The sequence below is a fragment of the Aquarana catesbeiana genome, linkage group LG10 (genome assembly GCF_042186555.1).
Source record: "Aquarana catesbeiana isolate 2022-GZ linkage group LG10, ASM4218655v1, whole genome shotgun sequence".
Classification (NCBI taxonomy): Eukaryota; Metazoa; Chordata; class Amphibia; order Anura; family Ranidae; genus Aquarana; species Aquarana catesbeiana.
Genome location: NC_133333.1, coordinates 88,801,420 through 88,817,933, shown reverse-complemented (window position 1 = coordinate 88,817,933; position 16,514 = coordinate 88,801,420). Strand labels below are relative to the sequence as shown.

At 42.3% G+C, this 16,514-nt stretch overlaps 1 protein-coding gene across 4 annotated transcripts in view; it reads left to right on the top strand.

Moving 5' to 3' along the window:
• SIDT2 (SID1 transmembrane family member 2) overlaps nt 1–16,514 on the top strand; it is a 114,765-nt gene that overhangs the window by 37,005 nt on the left and 61,246 nt on the right. For all 4 annotated transcript variants that reach the window (XM_073602376.1, XM_073602375.1, XM_073602374.1 and 1 more), the window contains exon 6: nt 12,277–12,378. In XM_073602376.1, the coding sequence (XP_073458477.1) occupies nt 12,277–12,378 (102 nt within the window). The remainder of the gene's footprint in view (nt 1–12,276; nt 12,379–16,514) is intronic.

The window sequence follows — 16,514 nt, the reverse complement described above, 5'->3', positions numbered from 1 at the left end:
TATTTTAGTAAAACATTTTCAGGCACACCCTATTGGTGTAAATCAACATCATATTTTGGAGTACAAGTCAATAATCACTACTCTCTGAATATGGTCTTTTAGCCAGTTTTATTTAAATTCACAAACTGAATTTTCTAAGCCCATAGACTTTAATTTACAAATTAGCCGTGTGTGGGTGTCAAACGCTTTGGCAGAATCAAAGTATATTATTTCCACAGCCACCCCTTTGTCTAAGTTTTTCTTACCACCTCATGAAAAGAAATCAGATTAGTTAAAAGCATCAGTGCATTGTGAATCCATGCTTACTATTGCTTAAAATATTATCTAGCAAAAACTCTTCTATATAGTCTTCTATTAAACGCTTAAGTGTCTTCCTGAGTAGAAGTTAAAATAACCGATCCGTAGTTACTTGGTAAAGACTTTGATCCCTTTTTTAAATATAGGCACCATATTGGCCTTATACCAATCCAGTGGTACTGATCCAGTCATTAACGAGTCTAAAAATTAAACAATGGTTCAGATATAACAGCGCTTGGCTCTGAGAACCTAGTTTTTGCTGATGACACCAAGCTATGCAGTGGACAAGCCGACCTCCATGCACTGTTTAATTGGGCAACTTGGCAGATGAGGTTTAATGCTTAAAAATGTAAAGTTATGCACTGGGGGGGGGGGGGGGGGTTTAAGAATATGCATGCATCTTGCATTCTAAGAGGAGTACAACTGGGGGAGTCAAGCATCTGGGTGTTCTGGTAGATCATAAGCTTAAAGTGGTTGTTAACTCGAAAAAAAACAAAAGAAAACAACCCTGTAAAACAAAGGCATAATGAGCTAGTATGCATCGCATACTAGCTCATTATGAAATGCTTGCTTTAGGTCGAAGCTGTTGCAGCGCACACCACTGTGACCGACGACATGTCTCTCGGAGTTATTTTCGGGTTCGCGGGCTCTGGCGCTGTGATTGGCTGGAGCCGCGATGGCATCACTCCCGCGAGCCGCCGGTCACGGCACGAATGGCCCACTTCTTCAGTGTACATGCCATCAGCGCAAGCGTATATGGTAAATGTCTCCTAAACCGTGCAGGTTTATGAGATATTTACAGTACCTACAGGTAAGCCTTATTATAGGCTTACCTGTAGGTACAAATGGTGTAACTAGATTTACAACCACTTTAACCACTTATGCACCACCGCACGCCGATATACGTCCTAAGTTTGAAGAGGAATATCGTTATGGCAGGAGCTAGCTGCCATAACCCCAGTATCCTCTTCTTCAGCCGGTGGTCCGCTTTCAGATAAAAGTGGTCTCTGCAGAAGATTCGCCACAAAATCACTTTTATCGGCGGCGGGAGAAGGCCCCTCCCGCCGCGCTCCGGGGCCCTCCGCCGCTTACCAGGGCCATCGGCAGTGGCGGAGGCGATCGGATCCTTTCTCTTCTGTGGTATGGAGACGAGTGAGGGGAAGATGGCTCCCACCCGTCTCCATACCATTGCAGGGCGGAAACGACGTCAAAACGTCACTTCCGCCCATGGCTCTTAAAGGGCCTTTTTGTTTTTTGTTTTTTTCTTTTTTTTTTATAATGACAACCTTTTTTTTTAAATTTTTTTTTTTTATTGCATTTTAGTGTAAATATGAGATCTGATGTCTTTGTGACCCCCAGATCTCATATTTAAGAGGTCCTGTCATGCTTTTTTTTTCTATTACAAGGGATGTTTACATTCCTTATAATAGGAATAAAAGTGACACCATTTTTTTTTTTTTTTTAAAGAACAGTGTAAAAATAAAAGGTAAAATAAATTATTATTTTTTTTTTAAATGCGCCCTGTCCCGCTGAGCTCGCATGTAGAAGCGAACACTTATGTGAGTAGCGCCCGCATATGAAAACGGTGTTCAAACCACACATGTGAGGTATCCCCGCGATTGGTAGAGCACATAGGTTGGACTTGTGTCTTTTTTCAACCTCACCTACTATGTAACTATGTAACTATGAGAGCAATAATTCTAGCCCTAGAACTCCTCTGTAACTCAAAACATGCAACCTGTAGAATTTTTTAAACGTCGCCTATGGAGATTTTTAGGGGAAAAGTTTGTCGCCATTCCACGATCGGGTGCAATTTTGAAGCGTGACATGTTGGGTATCAATTTACTCGGCATAACATTATCTTTCACAATATAAAAAAAAAAGGGCTAACTTTACTGTTGTCTTATTTTTTAATTCAAAAAAGTGTATTTTTTCCAAGAAAACTGCGCTTGTAAGACCACTGCGCAAATACGGTGTGACAGAAAGTATTGCAATGACTGCCATTTTATTCTCTAGGGTGTTAGGAAAAAAATGTATAATGTTTTGGGGGTTCTAAGTAAATTTCTAGTGAAAAAAACAGTTTTTAACTTGTAAACAACAAATCTCAAAAAGAGGCTCGGTCCTTAGGTATTTAATAACAGCATGCAATGCCAAGCTGCGGTTTCCGAAGCGAGCATAGTCCTTTTTTATATTAAAGAGGTTGTAAACTCATAAGAAAAAAAATAACTGTAAGACAAAGGCATAATGATCTAGTATGCTTCGTGTACTAGCTCATTATGAAATACTTGCCTTAGAATGAAGCTCTCCAGCTGCGCCCACACACCGCTGAGACAGCTGACATCTTCCCCGGTGTTTCTTCCGGGTTCACAGACTCCGGCACTGTGAGTGGCTGGAGCTGCTATGAAGGCACTCCTGCTTTACGGCACAGGCTCTGAAGGTCTGGCACGGTAAGCCAGACCTTCAGAGCGCATGCGCCGATGATGTTATCGGCTGCATGCACTCTGAATATTTCCTAAACTGTGTTTAGGAGATATTCACAGTAGCTGCAGGTACGCATTACTGTAGGCACAACTCAAAAAGACTTGTGAGAGAGAGAGGTCATTTTGCCCCTGTACGAATGATTAGAAGGACTATCTGGAAAATGCAGTTAAATTTTGGGCATCCATTCACAAAAAGGATATCGGGGAACTGGAGAAAGTGCAGAGAAGGGCAACCAAACTGATAAGATGTAAGAAGGCGCTCACCTATGAGGAAAGATTAAAGGAACTGACTTTATTCTCTCTTGAGAAGAAGAGATTAAGGGGGATATGATCAACATGTACAAATACATACAGTAAGTGGTCCATATAGTGAACTTGGTGTTGAGTTATTGAGGTCATCGCAGAGGACAAGGGGGGCTCTTTATGCCTAGAGGAAAAGAGATTGAATCTCTAAATACGGAAAGGCTTCTTCACAGTAAGAGTTGTGAAAATGTGTAATAGACTCCCTCGAGAGCTTGTTCTGGCCAGCTCAATAGCATGCTTTAAAAAAGGCCTGGATTGTTTCCTGAATGTACATAATATAACTGGATATTTAACATTGAAAAGTAAAGTTGATCAGTATAGATTAGTTTTGGGGAATATAGATATAGTTTAGTGTCGCTTCAACTTTAATGTTTTCCTAAACAGGTCAGTGTAGAGATTGGGCTTTGCTGAGGTCCACAATGCTCTTATAGGCAGGATAAATCGTGCTCTACTGAGGATTACAATGTAGTTCAATTATGTGAATGCATATTGTTCATTCTGTTTTTTTTTTTTCTTGCTGGAATCGGCTGTTTTTCAGAACCTGGTTCCATAGGGTGGTGTGAGTCTGGCCTGCAACATCAGTTTAAAGGAATTCCTCATCTATACCTCTGTTACAAATTATTATTCCATCTAGCTTTCTCATCCATGCAAACAGAGTCCCCTCCTGACTGTTGCAAAATGAAACTGCCACCAACACTTAATTTCCTTATCGTACATCACGGGACACAGAGCACCATAGTAATCATTATGTGGGTATATAGGCACCTTCAGGTGATAGACACTGATATACCCAATACAGGAAGTTCACTCCCTATATAACCCCTCCACCTACCAGGAGTACCTTAGTTTTTTCGCCAGTGTCTAAGGTGTTGGTCACGAGTGAAGCATGAAATATGTTGTGGAAAGATGGTGGCTTCATTCGAAGCGGTTCCCTATGCCCAGTTCCATTCAAGACTGTTGCAAAGCAGTATCCTGTCTGCTTGGAACAAAACAATTCAAGCTTTAGACTTTCCAATGCGGCTGTCCCTAAGGGTGTCCCAAAGCCTCAGTCGGTGGTTGCTAATCCAGAATCTGCTGAAAGGAAAATCCTTCAGACCAGTTATCTGGGAGGGGGTAACGACAGATGCCAGCCTTTCAGGCTGGGGAGAAGTGCTAGAAAAAACAACTGTCCAGGGACAGTGGTCAAGAACCGAAAGGACCTTGCCCATCAACATCCTAGAGATCTGGGCAGCAGGTCTGGCTCTAAAGTCCTGGACATTCAGGTTACAGGGTTGTCCTGTCAGGATACAATTCGACAGCTGTGGCTTACATCAATCACCAAGGGGGCACCGGGAGTCTCGCAGCACAGAGGGAGGGGAACCATATCGTAACTTGGGCAGAAAGAAATGTTCCGTGCCTATCAGCAGTTTTCATTCCGGGGGTAGAGAATTGGCAGGCGAACTCCTTGAGTCGCCAGCAGTTGCTCCGGGGGGAATGGTCTCTTCACCCCGACATTTTTCGGGCTGTTTACCAGAAATTGGGGACTACGGACGTAGATCTTCTGGCGTCCAGCTTCAACACGAAGTTGGTCAACTTTGTGTCCAGGATGAGGGATCCACTCGCATGCGGAACAGATGCGTTGGTGACCCCGTGGGATCAGTTCTCACTGATTTATGCATTTACCCCTATTCAGTTGCTGGCACGATTTCTTTGCAGGATCAAGCTGGAAAGAAAGACGGTAATTCTGGTAGCCACAGCGTCCTGGTATGCAGAAATCGTAAACATGGCAGTGGAGGATCCATGGTCCCTTCCACTACGGCCAGACCTACTCTCACAGGGGCCGATATTCCATCCTACCTTACGAACTCTAAATTTAATGGCTTGGCTATTGAAACCCACATTCAGAAGAAACGTGGGCTTTCCGGGTCAGTTATTTCTACCTTTATTAATGCAAGGAAGCCAGCTTCCAGAACTATATATTATAGAGTCTGGAGGGCATATGTTTCCTGGTGTGAACCCAAGGTTTGGCACCCTCGGAGGTATATCGTAGGCAGAATTCTTCCCTTTCTACAATTGGGGGTAGAGATGAAGTTGGCCTTGAGTACTATTAAGGGCCAAGTCTCGGCTTTATCGTCAGCAAGGAGGGTTTCGGAATTGGCTGCTCTTTCTTGTATAGAGCCATACTTAATTATTGAGGAGGACAGAGTGGTATTGCCAGAACGTCTGTCAATCTGACACCCCGCAACACCGATCTAGGTAAAGAGTCTTGATCAGCCGTGTCCAATCACGGCTGATCACGATGTAAATAGGAAGAGCCGGTGATCGGCTTTTCCTCACTCGCGTCTGACAGACACAAGTAGAGGAGAAACGATCGGCTGCTCTCCTGATGGGGGGGATCTGTACTGATTTTTTTATCAGCACAACCCCCCCTCAGATCCCGCCCAGGACCACCATCATGCCGCCCAGGACCACCAGGATGGCCATCCACACTGGACCACCAGGTATGCCCCCCCCTAGACCCCAAGGAAAATACTAATTTGTGCCCAGGCAGCTGCCAATCAATGCTCAGGCAGCTGCCAATCAGTGCCCACTCACAATGCCCACCACTGCCAGTGCCACCAGGGATGCCTATCAGTGCCTCATATCAGTGCCGCGTATCAATGCCCAGCAGTGCCGCCTATCAGTCCACCCATAAGAACCAATCTTTGCAGCCTTTCAGTGCCCATCAGTGCTGCCTATCAGTGCCCATAGTCAGTGCCTGCTCATCGGTGCCGCCTTATCAGCGTCCATCAGTGAAAGAGAAAACTTACTTATTTACAAAATTTTATAACAGAAACAAAAGCAAAACTTTTATTTTTTTCAAAATTTTCGGTCTTTTTTTTATTTGTTTAGCAAAAAATAAAAACTGCAGAGGTGATCAAATACCACCAAAAGAAAGCTCTACTTGTGGGAACAAAATGACAAAAATTTAGTTTGGGTACAGGGTTGTATGACCGCGCAATTGTCATTCAAACTGTGACAGCACTGAAAGCTGAAAATTGGTCTGGGTAGGAAGGTGTATAAGTGCCCTGTATTGAAGTGGTTAAAGATGACTGCTCAGATCCGGAAGACTGATGTCTTATTTATAGTGCCAGAAGGTCTTAAAGGACAGGCAGCATCAAAATCCATTGTCGCTAAGTGGATTTGGCAAGTTATAATTCAGGCTTATGATTTAAGGGGTAAGATTCCACCTTTTCAAGTCAAAGCGCACTCTACCAGGGCGGTTAGTGCTTCTTGGGCAGTGCACTACCAGGCCTGCATGGCTCAAATCTGTAAGGTCGCAACTTGGTCTTCAGTACATACATTCACCAAGTTTTATCAGGTGAATGTAAGAAGGCATGAGGATATCGCCTTTGGACGCAGTATGCCCTCAAGTCTGGGAGTGCCCTACGGGTTGTATCTCCCTCCCCTCAAATAGCATTGCTATAGGACGTCCCACATAGTGATTACTATGGTGCTCTGTGTCTTGTGATGTACGATAAAGAAAATAGGATTTTTATAACAGCTTACCTGTAAAATTCTTTTCTTGGAGTACATCACGGGACACAGAGGTCCCTCCCCTCTTTCTGGGGTTTAGGTATATTGCTTTGCTACAAATTCTGAGGTACTCCTGGTAGGAGGAGGGGTTATATAGGGAGTGAACTTCCTGTATTGGGTATACCAGTGTCCATCACCTGAAGGTGCCTATATACACACACAGTGATTACTATTGTGCTCTGTGTCCCGTGATGTACTCCAAGAAAAGGATTTTACAGGTAAGCTGTTATAAAAATCCTTTTTTTCTTTGGATAGAATAAGGAAGATCTATCATTATACATTTTTTTTATTTTTTTATTTATTTATTTTTTTACTCCCTATGGGACCAAGTGCATATAGCATTTGGTCTCGTTCAAATCCGTCCCTTCATTTCTAAGCAGCATGATCAGACAGGTTTCCTGCCCCTGTTCGATAACACTGCTAGAAAGGAAAGGGACATGTGATTGACAGCTCTGGTGTCTGGCAGCAGGGGTTGCCTTTAACAAAAATAGATCACCCAGCCGACAGTGCTGTGTGTCTGTCAGCGCTGCTTTTACACATACACCGCACGGACCAATGAAACACAGCACTGCATGGCTGTGTGAGCTTTCAGTTTTATGAATGAGCGATCAACATTGTCGGGCTGTGTTATACACAGGTACAAGCAGCCATGATAGACGCACAGAGAGCCACAGCTCTGAGTGATCTTTCACTTCTATTATTAAGTGAGCAGTGCTGCTTGTTAATAATAGTAAAAAATGATTCAGAGTTGCAGCTCCTGTATAATGTATTTGCAGGCTTGTACACACACAGGGGCAGATACTTTACAAAGAGCCAAATTTTGAATGAGCTTTTACTATTCTGAATGAACAAGCAACATGGATTACTCAGTTTAGAGGGGTTCGGTACTCTTTGCTGACTGTGCCTCCCCTCACCCCACAAGATGCCCATAATTAGGGCTTCAAAACGGGATGGAGCAGCCAACATATAAAGATGTTTTAAGGGGACAACAGAGACACTGATCAGAACAGGACCAAGTGCTGTATGCAGGTGTTCCCCTGAGGAGTTATCACATAAAAACAAAAAATGATAGTTCTCCTTTCAGGTCACCATACATGTTACAATCTATTTGTGCAATCTGCCAACTATAAAATGCAAGGACCTGCCTGATTGGATACAAATTGATTGGATAAAATTGGCACAGTAAGTTACATAATTTTGATCACATAAATAAGTTGATTGTACAAACATTGTACAGTTGGTTAACGCGTATGGTGACTGTTAAGAACGTCTGTCATGCTTCTGTTGTTGTATGTATGCCTTTCTCATTCTGGTGGTCACATGGTAGATGAGGGATACTTGAAAAGAAGATAAATTTAATGTACTGTTTCTTAGCGGCACAGGCATAACTGAGGAAAATACAGAAACAAATTGGGTGAAATCAGAATAAGTAGAGTTTGCAGTGCACTGTCCAAAAATGCCAAGAAATAGGACAGGTTAGAACAGGTCAGTACTGTGAAAGTTGTTAAGATTCTGACCTGTTTAGCTGCGGACACTGTGGAGCAATTTGTCTTCAATGTTTACAGCTGAAACACTACAGAAGTCTTCCCCAAGTCATTATGTCAGTAGGTCATCTCACCCTGCTCCCCTTCCATGCAGTCACTCAGCAGCTTTCCAGCATTCTAATCTCATAGCAGTTACTGTGGGAGGGGAGCTGGGCTGCTAAGAGAATGACTTGAGGGACTTTAGTGCTCCTGTTGTGAATTTTGAGGATAAATTGCTCCATAGTGCCTGCAGTTAGAGGTAAGTGAGGGGTTGTTTTAAATTAAATTTACTGCTTGTAAAAGATATATAAATATTTGAATGCCCATAACCTGGCAACAGTTAAAACTGAATTTGACAATATATTTCATAAAGCAGTCAGATACCTGGTATGTGTGTATATATGTATGTATGTATGTATGTGTGTGTGTGTGTGTGTATATATATATATATATATATAATTTGTTTGATCCTACTTTTAGACCCCATACACACTATACAACTTTTGTTGTCTGATTTACCAAAACCATGTAGTGGAAGGGCCTGCCTGATTGCATACAAATTGAAACTCTAAAGCCCCATACACACTTACATTTTCTGCAGATTTTTTTCTTCAGATTTACCAAAACAATATAATATGAGGTCAAACCTTAAGAGTTTCAATTTGTGTGCAATCAGGCAGGCCCTTGCACTACATGGTTTTGGTAAATCTGAAGACAAAAATCAGCAGAAAATCTAATAGTGTGTATGGGGCTTTAGTGTGATTATGTGATGCTACTTGGATGTGGTTTACATGTTCTGTGGGGCCAGAATCATGGTAGAATCGCATCAAAGTAGCACAGGAGCCTTTTTCTAAAATTGTGCTGCACTGCATTGATGTGAACAGGCACCATTTAAAACAATGCGATTTGCCATTTGTGCCAGCATTAAATTAAAAAGTTAGATTGTTTTTCCAATGCCTGCATACCAAAGATTTTGGCACTAAGCTGCCATGTATTCAAATATGGACACCTTGGTGCTGTAATGAAACCTGTATCCCTTTAGAGCAAAATGTAGAAATGTTAAGTGCCCCTTGCTATATAGTGCATGTACCCATCAAGATTTACTAGGAGACAATCCTCTTTAATAACAACTCCAGGAGATCTTTCTTCACATACAGCGGGTAAATGAAGTATTGAACAAGTCACCATTTTTCTATGGGCTCATAAATGAAGTTATGTGTAATAAAATAGAATGACACAGGGAAAAGTATTGAACACATGAAGAAAGGGAGGTGCAAAAAGGCATGGAAAGCCAAGGCACCATCTGATATCTATCAGTAATTAGAAAGCAATCCTGCCCCTTGTCAGTGAAAATTAATATCAGCTGGTTCAGTCTCAACTGATGGCCTATGAAAAAGGTGTTTGATTACCAAGGTTTCACACAAGAAACATCCCATGGTGGGTAAAAGCAAAGAGCTCTCTCAAGACCTTTGCAGCCTTATTGTTGCAAAACATACTGATGGCATTGGTTACAGAAGGATTCATAAACTTCTAAATGTTCCACTGAGCACTGTTTGGGCCATAATCCGGAAGTGGAAAGAACATCATTTCACCATAAACTGGCTACGACCAGGTGCTCCTCCCAAGATTTCTGACAGAGGAGTAAAAAGCATTATCAGAAGAGTTGTCCAAGAGCCAAGGACCAATTGTGGAGAGCTTCAGAAAGACCTGGAATTAGCAGGTACAATTGTTTCAAAGAAAACAAAAAGTTATGCACTCAACCGCCATGGCCTGTATGCACATAAGACTCCATTGCTCAAGAAAAAACATTTTGAAGCTTGTTTTAAAGTTTGCTGCACAACATTTAGACAAGCCTGTCAAATACTGGGAGAATATACAGTAAAACCTTGGTTTGAGAGCGTTTTGCAAGACAAGCAAAATGTTTTAATACATTTTGCCTTGATATACAAGCAATGTCTTGATATAAAAGTAGCGTCATGTCACAACTGAGTATAAAAAAGAGAGGAGCCTCTAAGTGTAGCAATATGGTTACATTTAATGAAGGTACAACATTTAGCAACTTATTGCTACACTTAGAGGTGCCTGTCTTCTCTTTTATACCCTGTAAAAAAAAAATGCTTTGATATACAAGTGCTTTGGATTACAAGCATTTTTCTGGAACGAATTATGCTCGCAAAACAAGGTTTTACTGTAGTCTAGTCAGATGAGACCAAAATTGAACTCTTTGGATGCCATAATACACACCATGTTTGGAGGTCAAATGACACTGCACATTACCCCAAAAATACCCCCCATACCAACAATGAAGTTTGGAGGTGGGAACATCATGTTGTGGGGTTGTTTTTAAGCATGCGGTTCTGGCAAACTGCATGTCATTAAAGGATAAAAAAATGTACCAAGACATTCTCGATAAAAAATCTGCTGCCATCTACAAGGATGATGAAGATGAAATGAGGGTGCACATTTCATCAAGACCATGATCCCAAACACAAAGCCAAGGAAACTCAATTGGTTTTAAAGAAAGAAATGAAAGCTGCCAGAATAGCCCAACCAATTGCTTAACTTGAATCCAATAGAAAATCTATGGAAAGAAGTAAAGATCAGAGTTCATAGAAGAGGCCCACAGAACCTTCAAGATTTGAAGACTGCTTGTGTGGAAGAATGGGCCAAAATCACACCTCAGCAATGCATGCGACTAGTTTCTCCATACAGGAGGCGTTTTGAAGCTGTCATTACCAACAAAAGATTTTGAATGAAGTATTTAAATAAATTTCAGTTAGTGCGTTCAATATATTTTTCCCCCGTGTCATTTTATTTTATTACACATAACCTTATTTCTGATTGTATTTATTTTGGTTTGTTTGTATGTATGGATTGCATGGGTTGTTACCAACATGTGATGAAAAATTCATGCCAACAGCACCTTTAGAAATATATTTAATATTTACTAAAATGGTGATATGTTCAATAATTATTTCACCTGCTGTATACTGTAATTCTGCTATACTACAGACAGACCTTTTAAAATAAGGACTTGAAAATGCCTATATGTATGCTCCACACTTTGTAGATTTCTCTGGGTGTCCCAAAGCCCTGGATACTCAAATATGAAAATAAAGACCTCAAACTGAAATTGTGCTTGGCCCTGCCTTCACCTGACACTTGCTGTTGGTCAATCACTATAGTTGACATCCTTCTAAGCCATTAATGAAGTGTGATAGATGTCCTTCAGTTACTGAAGTTTCTGTTTTGTGTTCGAGAGCTCTGTGGGGCCCCTATGGTGTTCGGCAAGGTATGTGATCATACATGTAGGTATCTTCTTCCTACAGTTTTAATGATGGAATGTTTAAGAGGAGCCCTACCTTTTGTAAAGCATACAGTGTTTTGCCTTTGCCCCTGGTGCCTATACTCTAGCAAATATTATGATTTTGAGCCAGCATGGGAAACAATGGGTTCCTTCTTTTTAAAGGCTCTAATGAGAGAAGCCTGTTGGTTGTCATTGACCCTTCTTGGACAGCCCAGTCTGACATTTCATTAAGACAAATTGTGCCTAATTGTGCTAAGCCACATGGCTGTGGGAATCCTGTGGTGTGTGTTGCATGTTAAGTAGCAAATAAAATCAACCCAAAACAGATATGGTTTCCTTTTTAACCTCCAGAACAATAGTAGTATTACTTTTACTTATTTTAAGAATCAACACTATTGATTTATTTAAAGCGTTAATTTATATCAATGCAGATGCCTGGTCTTGATGGTTCCAAGTCTGTAGTATCTCTCACCACAGTCAGCCTAACTTGTAAATAAAGGTGATTCATCTATGAATAGCAGTGTATTGTGGTTTATGATTAACTTCCTGCAATACAGAAACATGTAAGTATATGGATATGCTATATCCCACTGAGCTGGAATACATAGGCTATTGAGGCTCTTGAACTAGAAGAAATGTGTTTGCCCCCTTTCAAAATAAACATGGAACATATAGTATACATTATGAGAGCTTTCAGGTTTTCATGAAGTAAAAAGTCTTATAATTTATGAAACTTTGTTTTTTTTTTATTATTATTATTAGACATATTTTTTGCTGTTCCTCACCCATTTACTTTGTTTTTTTTTTGCAGTATTTTAAATATGTGTTTCCTGCGGATGTGGACTCTGTGATTGTAAAGGTTTCTTCTACGACTGCCTTCCCCTGTTCTGTCATCTCCGTTCAAGATATTCTGGTGGGTACATACAACAACAAGCTGTTTGGTTGAGAGCATATTGGATCATTCATTTTAAAAAGAAAGGTGTCCTTTGAGCAATATGACCCCGAACAATTTGTCACGAGAGAAATATGTAGGGATGCAATTGACTGCCACGCTAATCCTATGATTCAATACTTTTCAAGTCACTAAGCCAGAACAAGTATACTGATTAGCAGTTCTGACTTTAATTGCTTTAAAACTTGTCCCGGGAAAGGTGAATCAGGAAGTATAGAATCCATAGGTTTTCTGTCACTCCGACAGCGGCAGTCTATGTATTTCTGATGGCATTAGCCTCTTGTAAAGAGAACTGGTCACAACTGAGTAAATACAGTATGCTATGTTAAATAATAATTGAGCAAACTTTATATTTAACCTCTCTTTAGGTTTAATTGTTAATTACTTTAACTTATTGACAGTCCAAGTCCTTTTAGAGTTTCTACACTTTTCTAATTCTTAGAAGAACTGAATCTTGTAGGTGATTATTTGCCTCTTAAAGTGGCTCTAAAGGCAGTTTTTTTTGTCCTGAAATAAAGAAGAGGTTTATACTTACTTGCTCCTTGCAGCAATTTTACACAGAGTGGTCCCTTTCCTTTTCTTTAGTGTTTTCTTCTTAGCTCTCTCTGCATCTTCTTCCTGTGCATGCTCCCAAATTAGGCTGTGTGTGTCCATAGACAGACAGACACACACAGTGCTGCTCAGCCATGCCCCCTGCTCCCTCTTCACAGGATTTGACTGACAGCAGCAGGAGCCTTTGATTTCTGCTGGTGCCAGTGAAGCCTGTGAATTCGGGAAGATTTTATGTCAGCTGTCCCTCCTCTCCCCTGAAACCCCTGCTGGGAGCCGATCACCTGACTTGCCTAGAGCACCCCAGAAAATAGATAAGTATATGTATCTTCCTTCTACAGGGTAGTTAGGATAGGTGTTAGACAGGCCAATACACGATTCATTTTTTTTCCCTTTTAACCAGCAGGTTGAATTAAAAAGAAACTAAATCAAATCTCCCATCCACACTTTCGATGTGTATGGGGGAATCACTCCTGCTGGGCTGTTGTATGCTGATCAGTGTTGCCAGCTATAGCTGGTGGCACTGATCTTTTGGGGGGAAAAAAAACAGGCTGGTTGTACACAAGTCGATCAATAGATCAACTTGTGTACAACCAGCTGGCTCAAACATGGATCAAAATTCACCTGGTTCCTGCTGAACCATCCATGTATCGCTGGCTTTAGAATGGGGTGGGAGCAGATTTTAGATTTAGTAGTTATAGCCAGGAATTCCACTTTAGTAATTCTGTAGTCCAAGATAACATCTGGGAGGCGAGGGGGGGGGGTTAACAGACTCTTCAAGTCTGCAGAGGATACAGGACAGCTCTCAGTTTCTGACGTGATTAACGGGTATTTTTTTGCATTTATTGAACAGATATAATAAAATGCTTTCAATGGTATTTAACACACCAAAGGTGAGCAAATAAGAGAAGTTAATTATTTGAGTTTGTATACACTTTGACTAATGTGCTCTTAAGCAGTACAGGAGTTAGGAGACATTAGCGTTAAGAGTGTGCAGTTACTGGCAGTAGTTGCTGGTGACTTTTTAGCACATTGGGGGAAGTGGTGGTAAAGGGGAGTTGCACTAGGTTCACACCAAACCATACAAATGAATGGGCTACAGTGCCTGCATTTACGTAAAAGAAGATTGCATGCATATTTTCAAAAAGCGCCCACTGGGAAATAGTATGGTCTTTTTGACCATGCAATTTCCTTGTGGTTTCTGCAAACACGATGCGGGTTGAGATGCGTGGGGCAGCCCCGCACATCTCCTAAGGGCAGCGCATTTTCATCGCGGGAATCGCTGCAATTCCCACAGCCACACGCATGGGTCTGAACCTAGCGTAAGGCACTGGAGAGTGACAAACACAAAGAAGAGTGGTCACATTTAGTATTTTGTTATTATAAGGGGTTTCTTTTAGGCTCTATTCACACCAATGCTTTTTTCCCAAAACATCCTTCAGGACAGACCCGAGAGAGATCATGGCTCCTCCCACAACCGGAAACACCTCCTCTTCCAAACCTTTAATAGGAGGCCTCCACGCAGTTTCCTTCAGTTTTTTTTTTTTTGTGTTTCCTCCAGCCGGAGGAACACCTCTGGTGGGAGCCATGATCTCTTGGGGCTATCCTGGGAGACAAAAGGTTCTCACCTGTCCTTTTTTTCTTGATCTACAGGAGATGTGATCCTCCCACTTGCCTCTTGCTTGATGGTCCCGTGGGCTCCCTCTCCCCCTTCTGTGCTTGGGGAGAGCCTGTACTCCCTCGGGAGTGCTGCCCAGTTTTCTTTGCAGATGGGCGGTTTGCGGAGGACCCTGCTTGCTGCCCGCATCATGAGGCAGCAGTGGTGTGTAGGGCTGAGCAGCAGCCATTGTTCTGGTGACCAGGGAGAGCCCTCGGTTATGTCCTGTGTAGTGCACAGGAAGAGATGGCACTTTCGGGTCCGCCACGTGACGTCATTTTCACCCGCAAAGCGCGGGGGGAGAGGGCAGGGTCACCTGGTGCCTTTTTTAAGCTTCTGGTTCCCAGTCGGCGTGGTGACGGTTTTTTAAATCCAGGAACTGACTTTTCTTCAGCCACGCGACTGCAATGCGCTCTGCAATGGAGGAAAGTGCAGCGGATAAGGGGGCCAGCCAAGGCACCAGCAAGGCTAAGGTAAGGGACGGTGTTCTTTTCTTACTGTGACCATTTCTCCTATGGGTTATCGACCCCCCCCAGGGGGCCAGAGGGTTAGCACTTCTGCCTAGAGGTAGGGTACTCCACAAGGGTTGGTTGTGGTGGTGGTTGTGGTAAGAGGTCCTTTCTTAGTGCACCTTGGTGTTTTTTAGATTTGTGCCTGCTGTGTAGTTGCATTTCAGCATAGTTTTCTATTTGTTTTTTTTTTTTTTCTTCTATTTGTCCAGGCTAAGAGCTCTGTTCAACCAGTAAAGAGATGGTGTCCTGTTTGCAAAGAAAAGTTAAGCGAATCCTGGACAAAGCCTCTTTGTGCTGATTGTATCTCGGATTTAGTCAAGGAGGCGTCTCCATCCATTTGTGGCGATCTGGTTACAACCATTAAGGATGCGCTCTGGGCCAACTATCAAGCTGTCGGGTCAAACCTGAGAGAAGAGCCCAGGAGTCCATGCATATGTCTGCTAGGTCCGCAGCGTTAACAAACTTTGTTAGGAGGGCCTTCTGGCTAAAAACCTGGCTCGGCGATGCAGCATCAAAAAACAGGCTTTGCAGAGGATTTGCTAGTTTTGGTTCAGAACTAGAAACCAAATTTGACCAGAAATTGTGTCTGGTCAAGAAAAAAAGGTGCAGACACACAAGCTTTTTTTCAGCCTCAGAAAGGGCAGCAGGAAGGTAAAATGCAAGGTAAAAGGAAGCCACGGTCTTTCAAAAAACCCAAAGGTAGGAGTGGAGTGCTCTTCAATCTTCCTGCGACTTTCAGAAAGTCGCAGTGACTCCTTCCTCCCAGTCTGGGGAAGACTCCAGGAGTTTCTTCCGCAGTGGAGAAGCATCACACCAAACCAATTTATTTTAAACATGCTCTCCCAGGGGTATGTGATCGAATTCACGGAAGAACCTCCAAGAAGATTTTTGGTGAACAACGCCCCAAGGGATCCAGCCAAGGCTCTCGCCAGGAAAGCCCTAATTCCGGAACTGAGATCACAGAGAGTCATTGTTCCGGTCCCTACAAGGGAGTTCTTCTAAGGTTTCTACTCGCATGTATTCCTCATTCAGAAACCCTCAGGAAAGTTCCATCTCATCCTAAATCTCAATGTGCTAAATCGCTCGGTAGAGTACAGAAGATTTTTGATAAATTTCCATCTTCTCAGTCAAAAACCTCCTGTACCAACGGTGTTACATGGCATCAATAGACTTACAGGATGTCTGCCTCCACATACCAATTGCCGCCTGGTCCCAAAAATATCTGAGGCTGGCATTGGAGGTAGGTAAGAAGGTGTTACACCTGCAGTTCAGAGCACTCCCATTTGGCCTGTCATTGGCTCCAAGAGTTTTCATGAAGCTAATGGCCGAAGCATTGGCACCTTTGCGTCTAGAAGGAATCTCTGTGATTCCTTATCTGG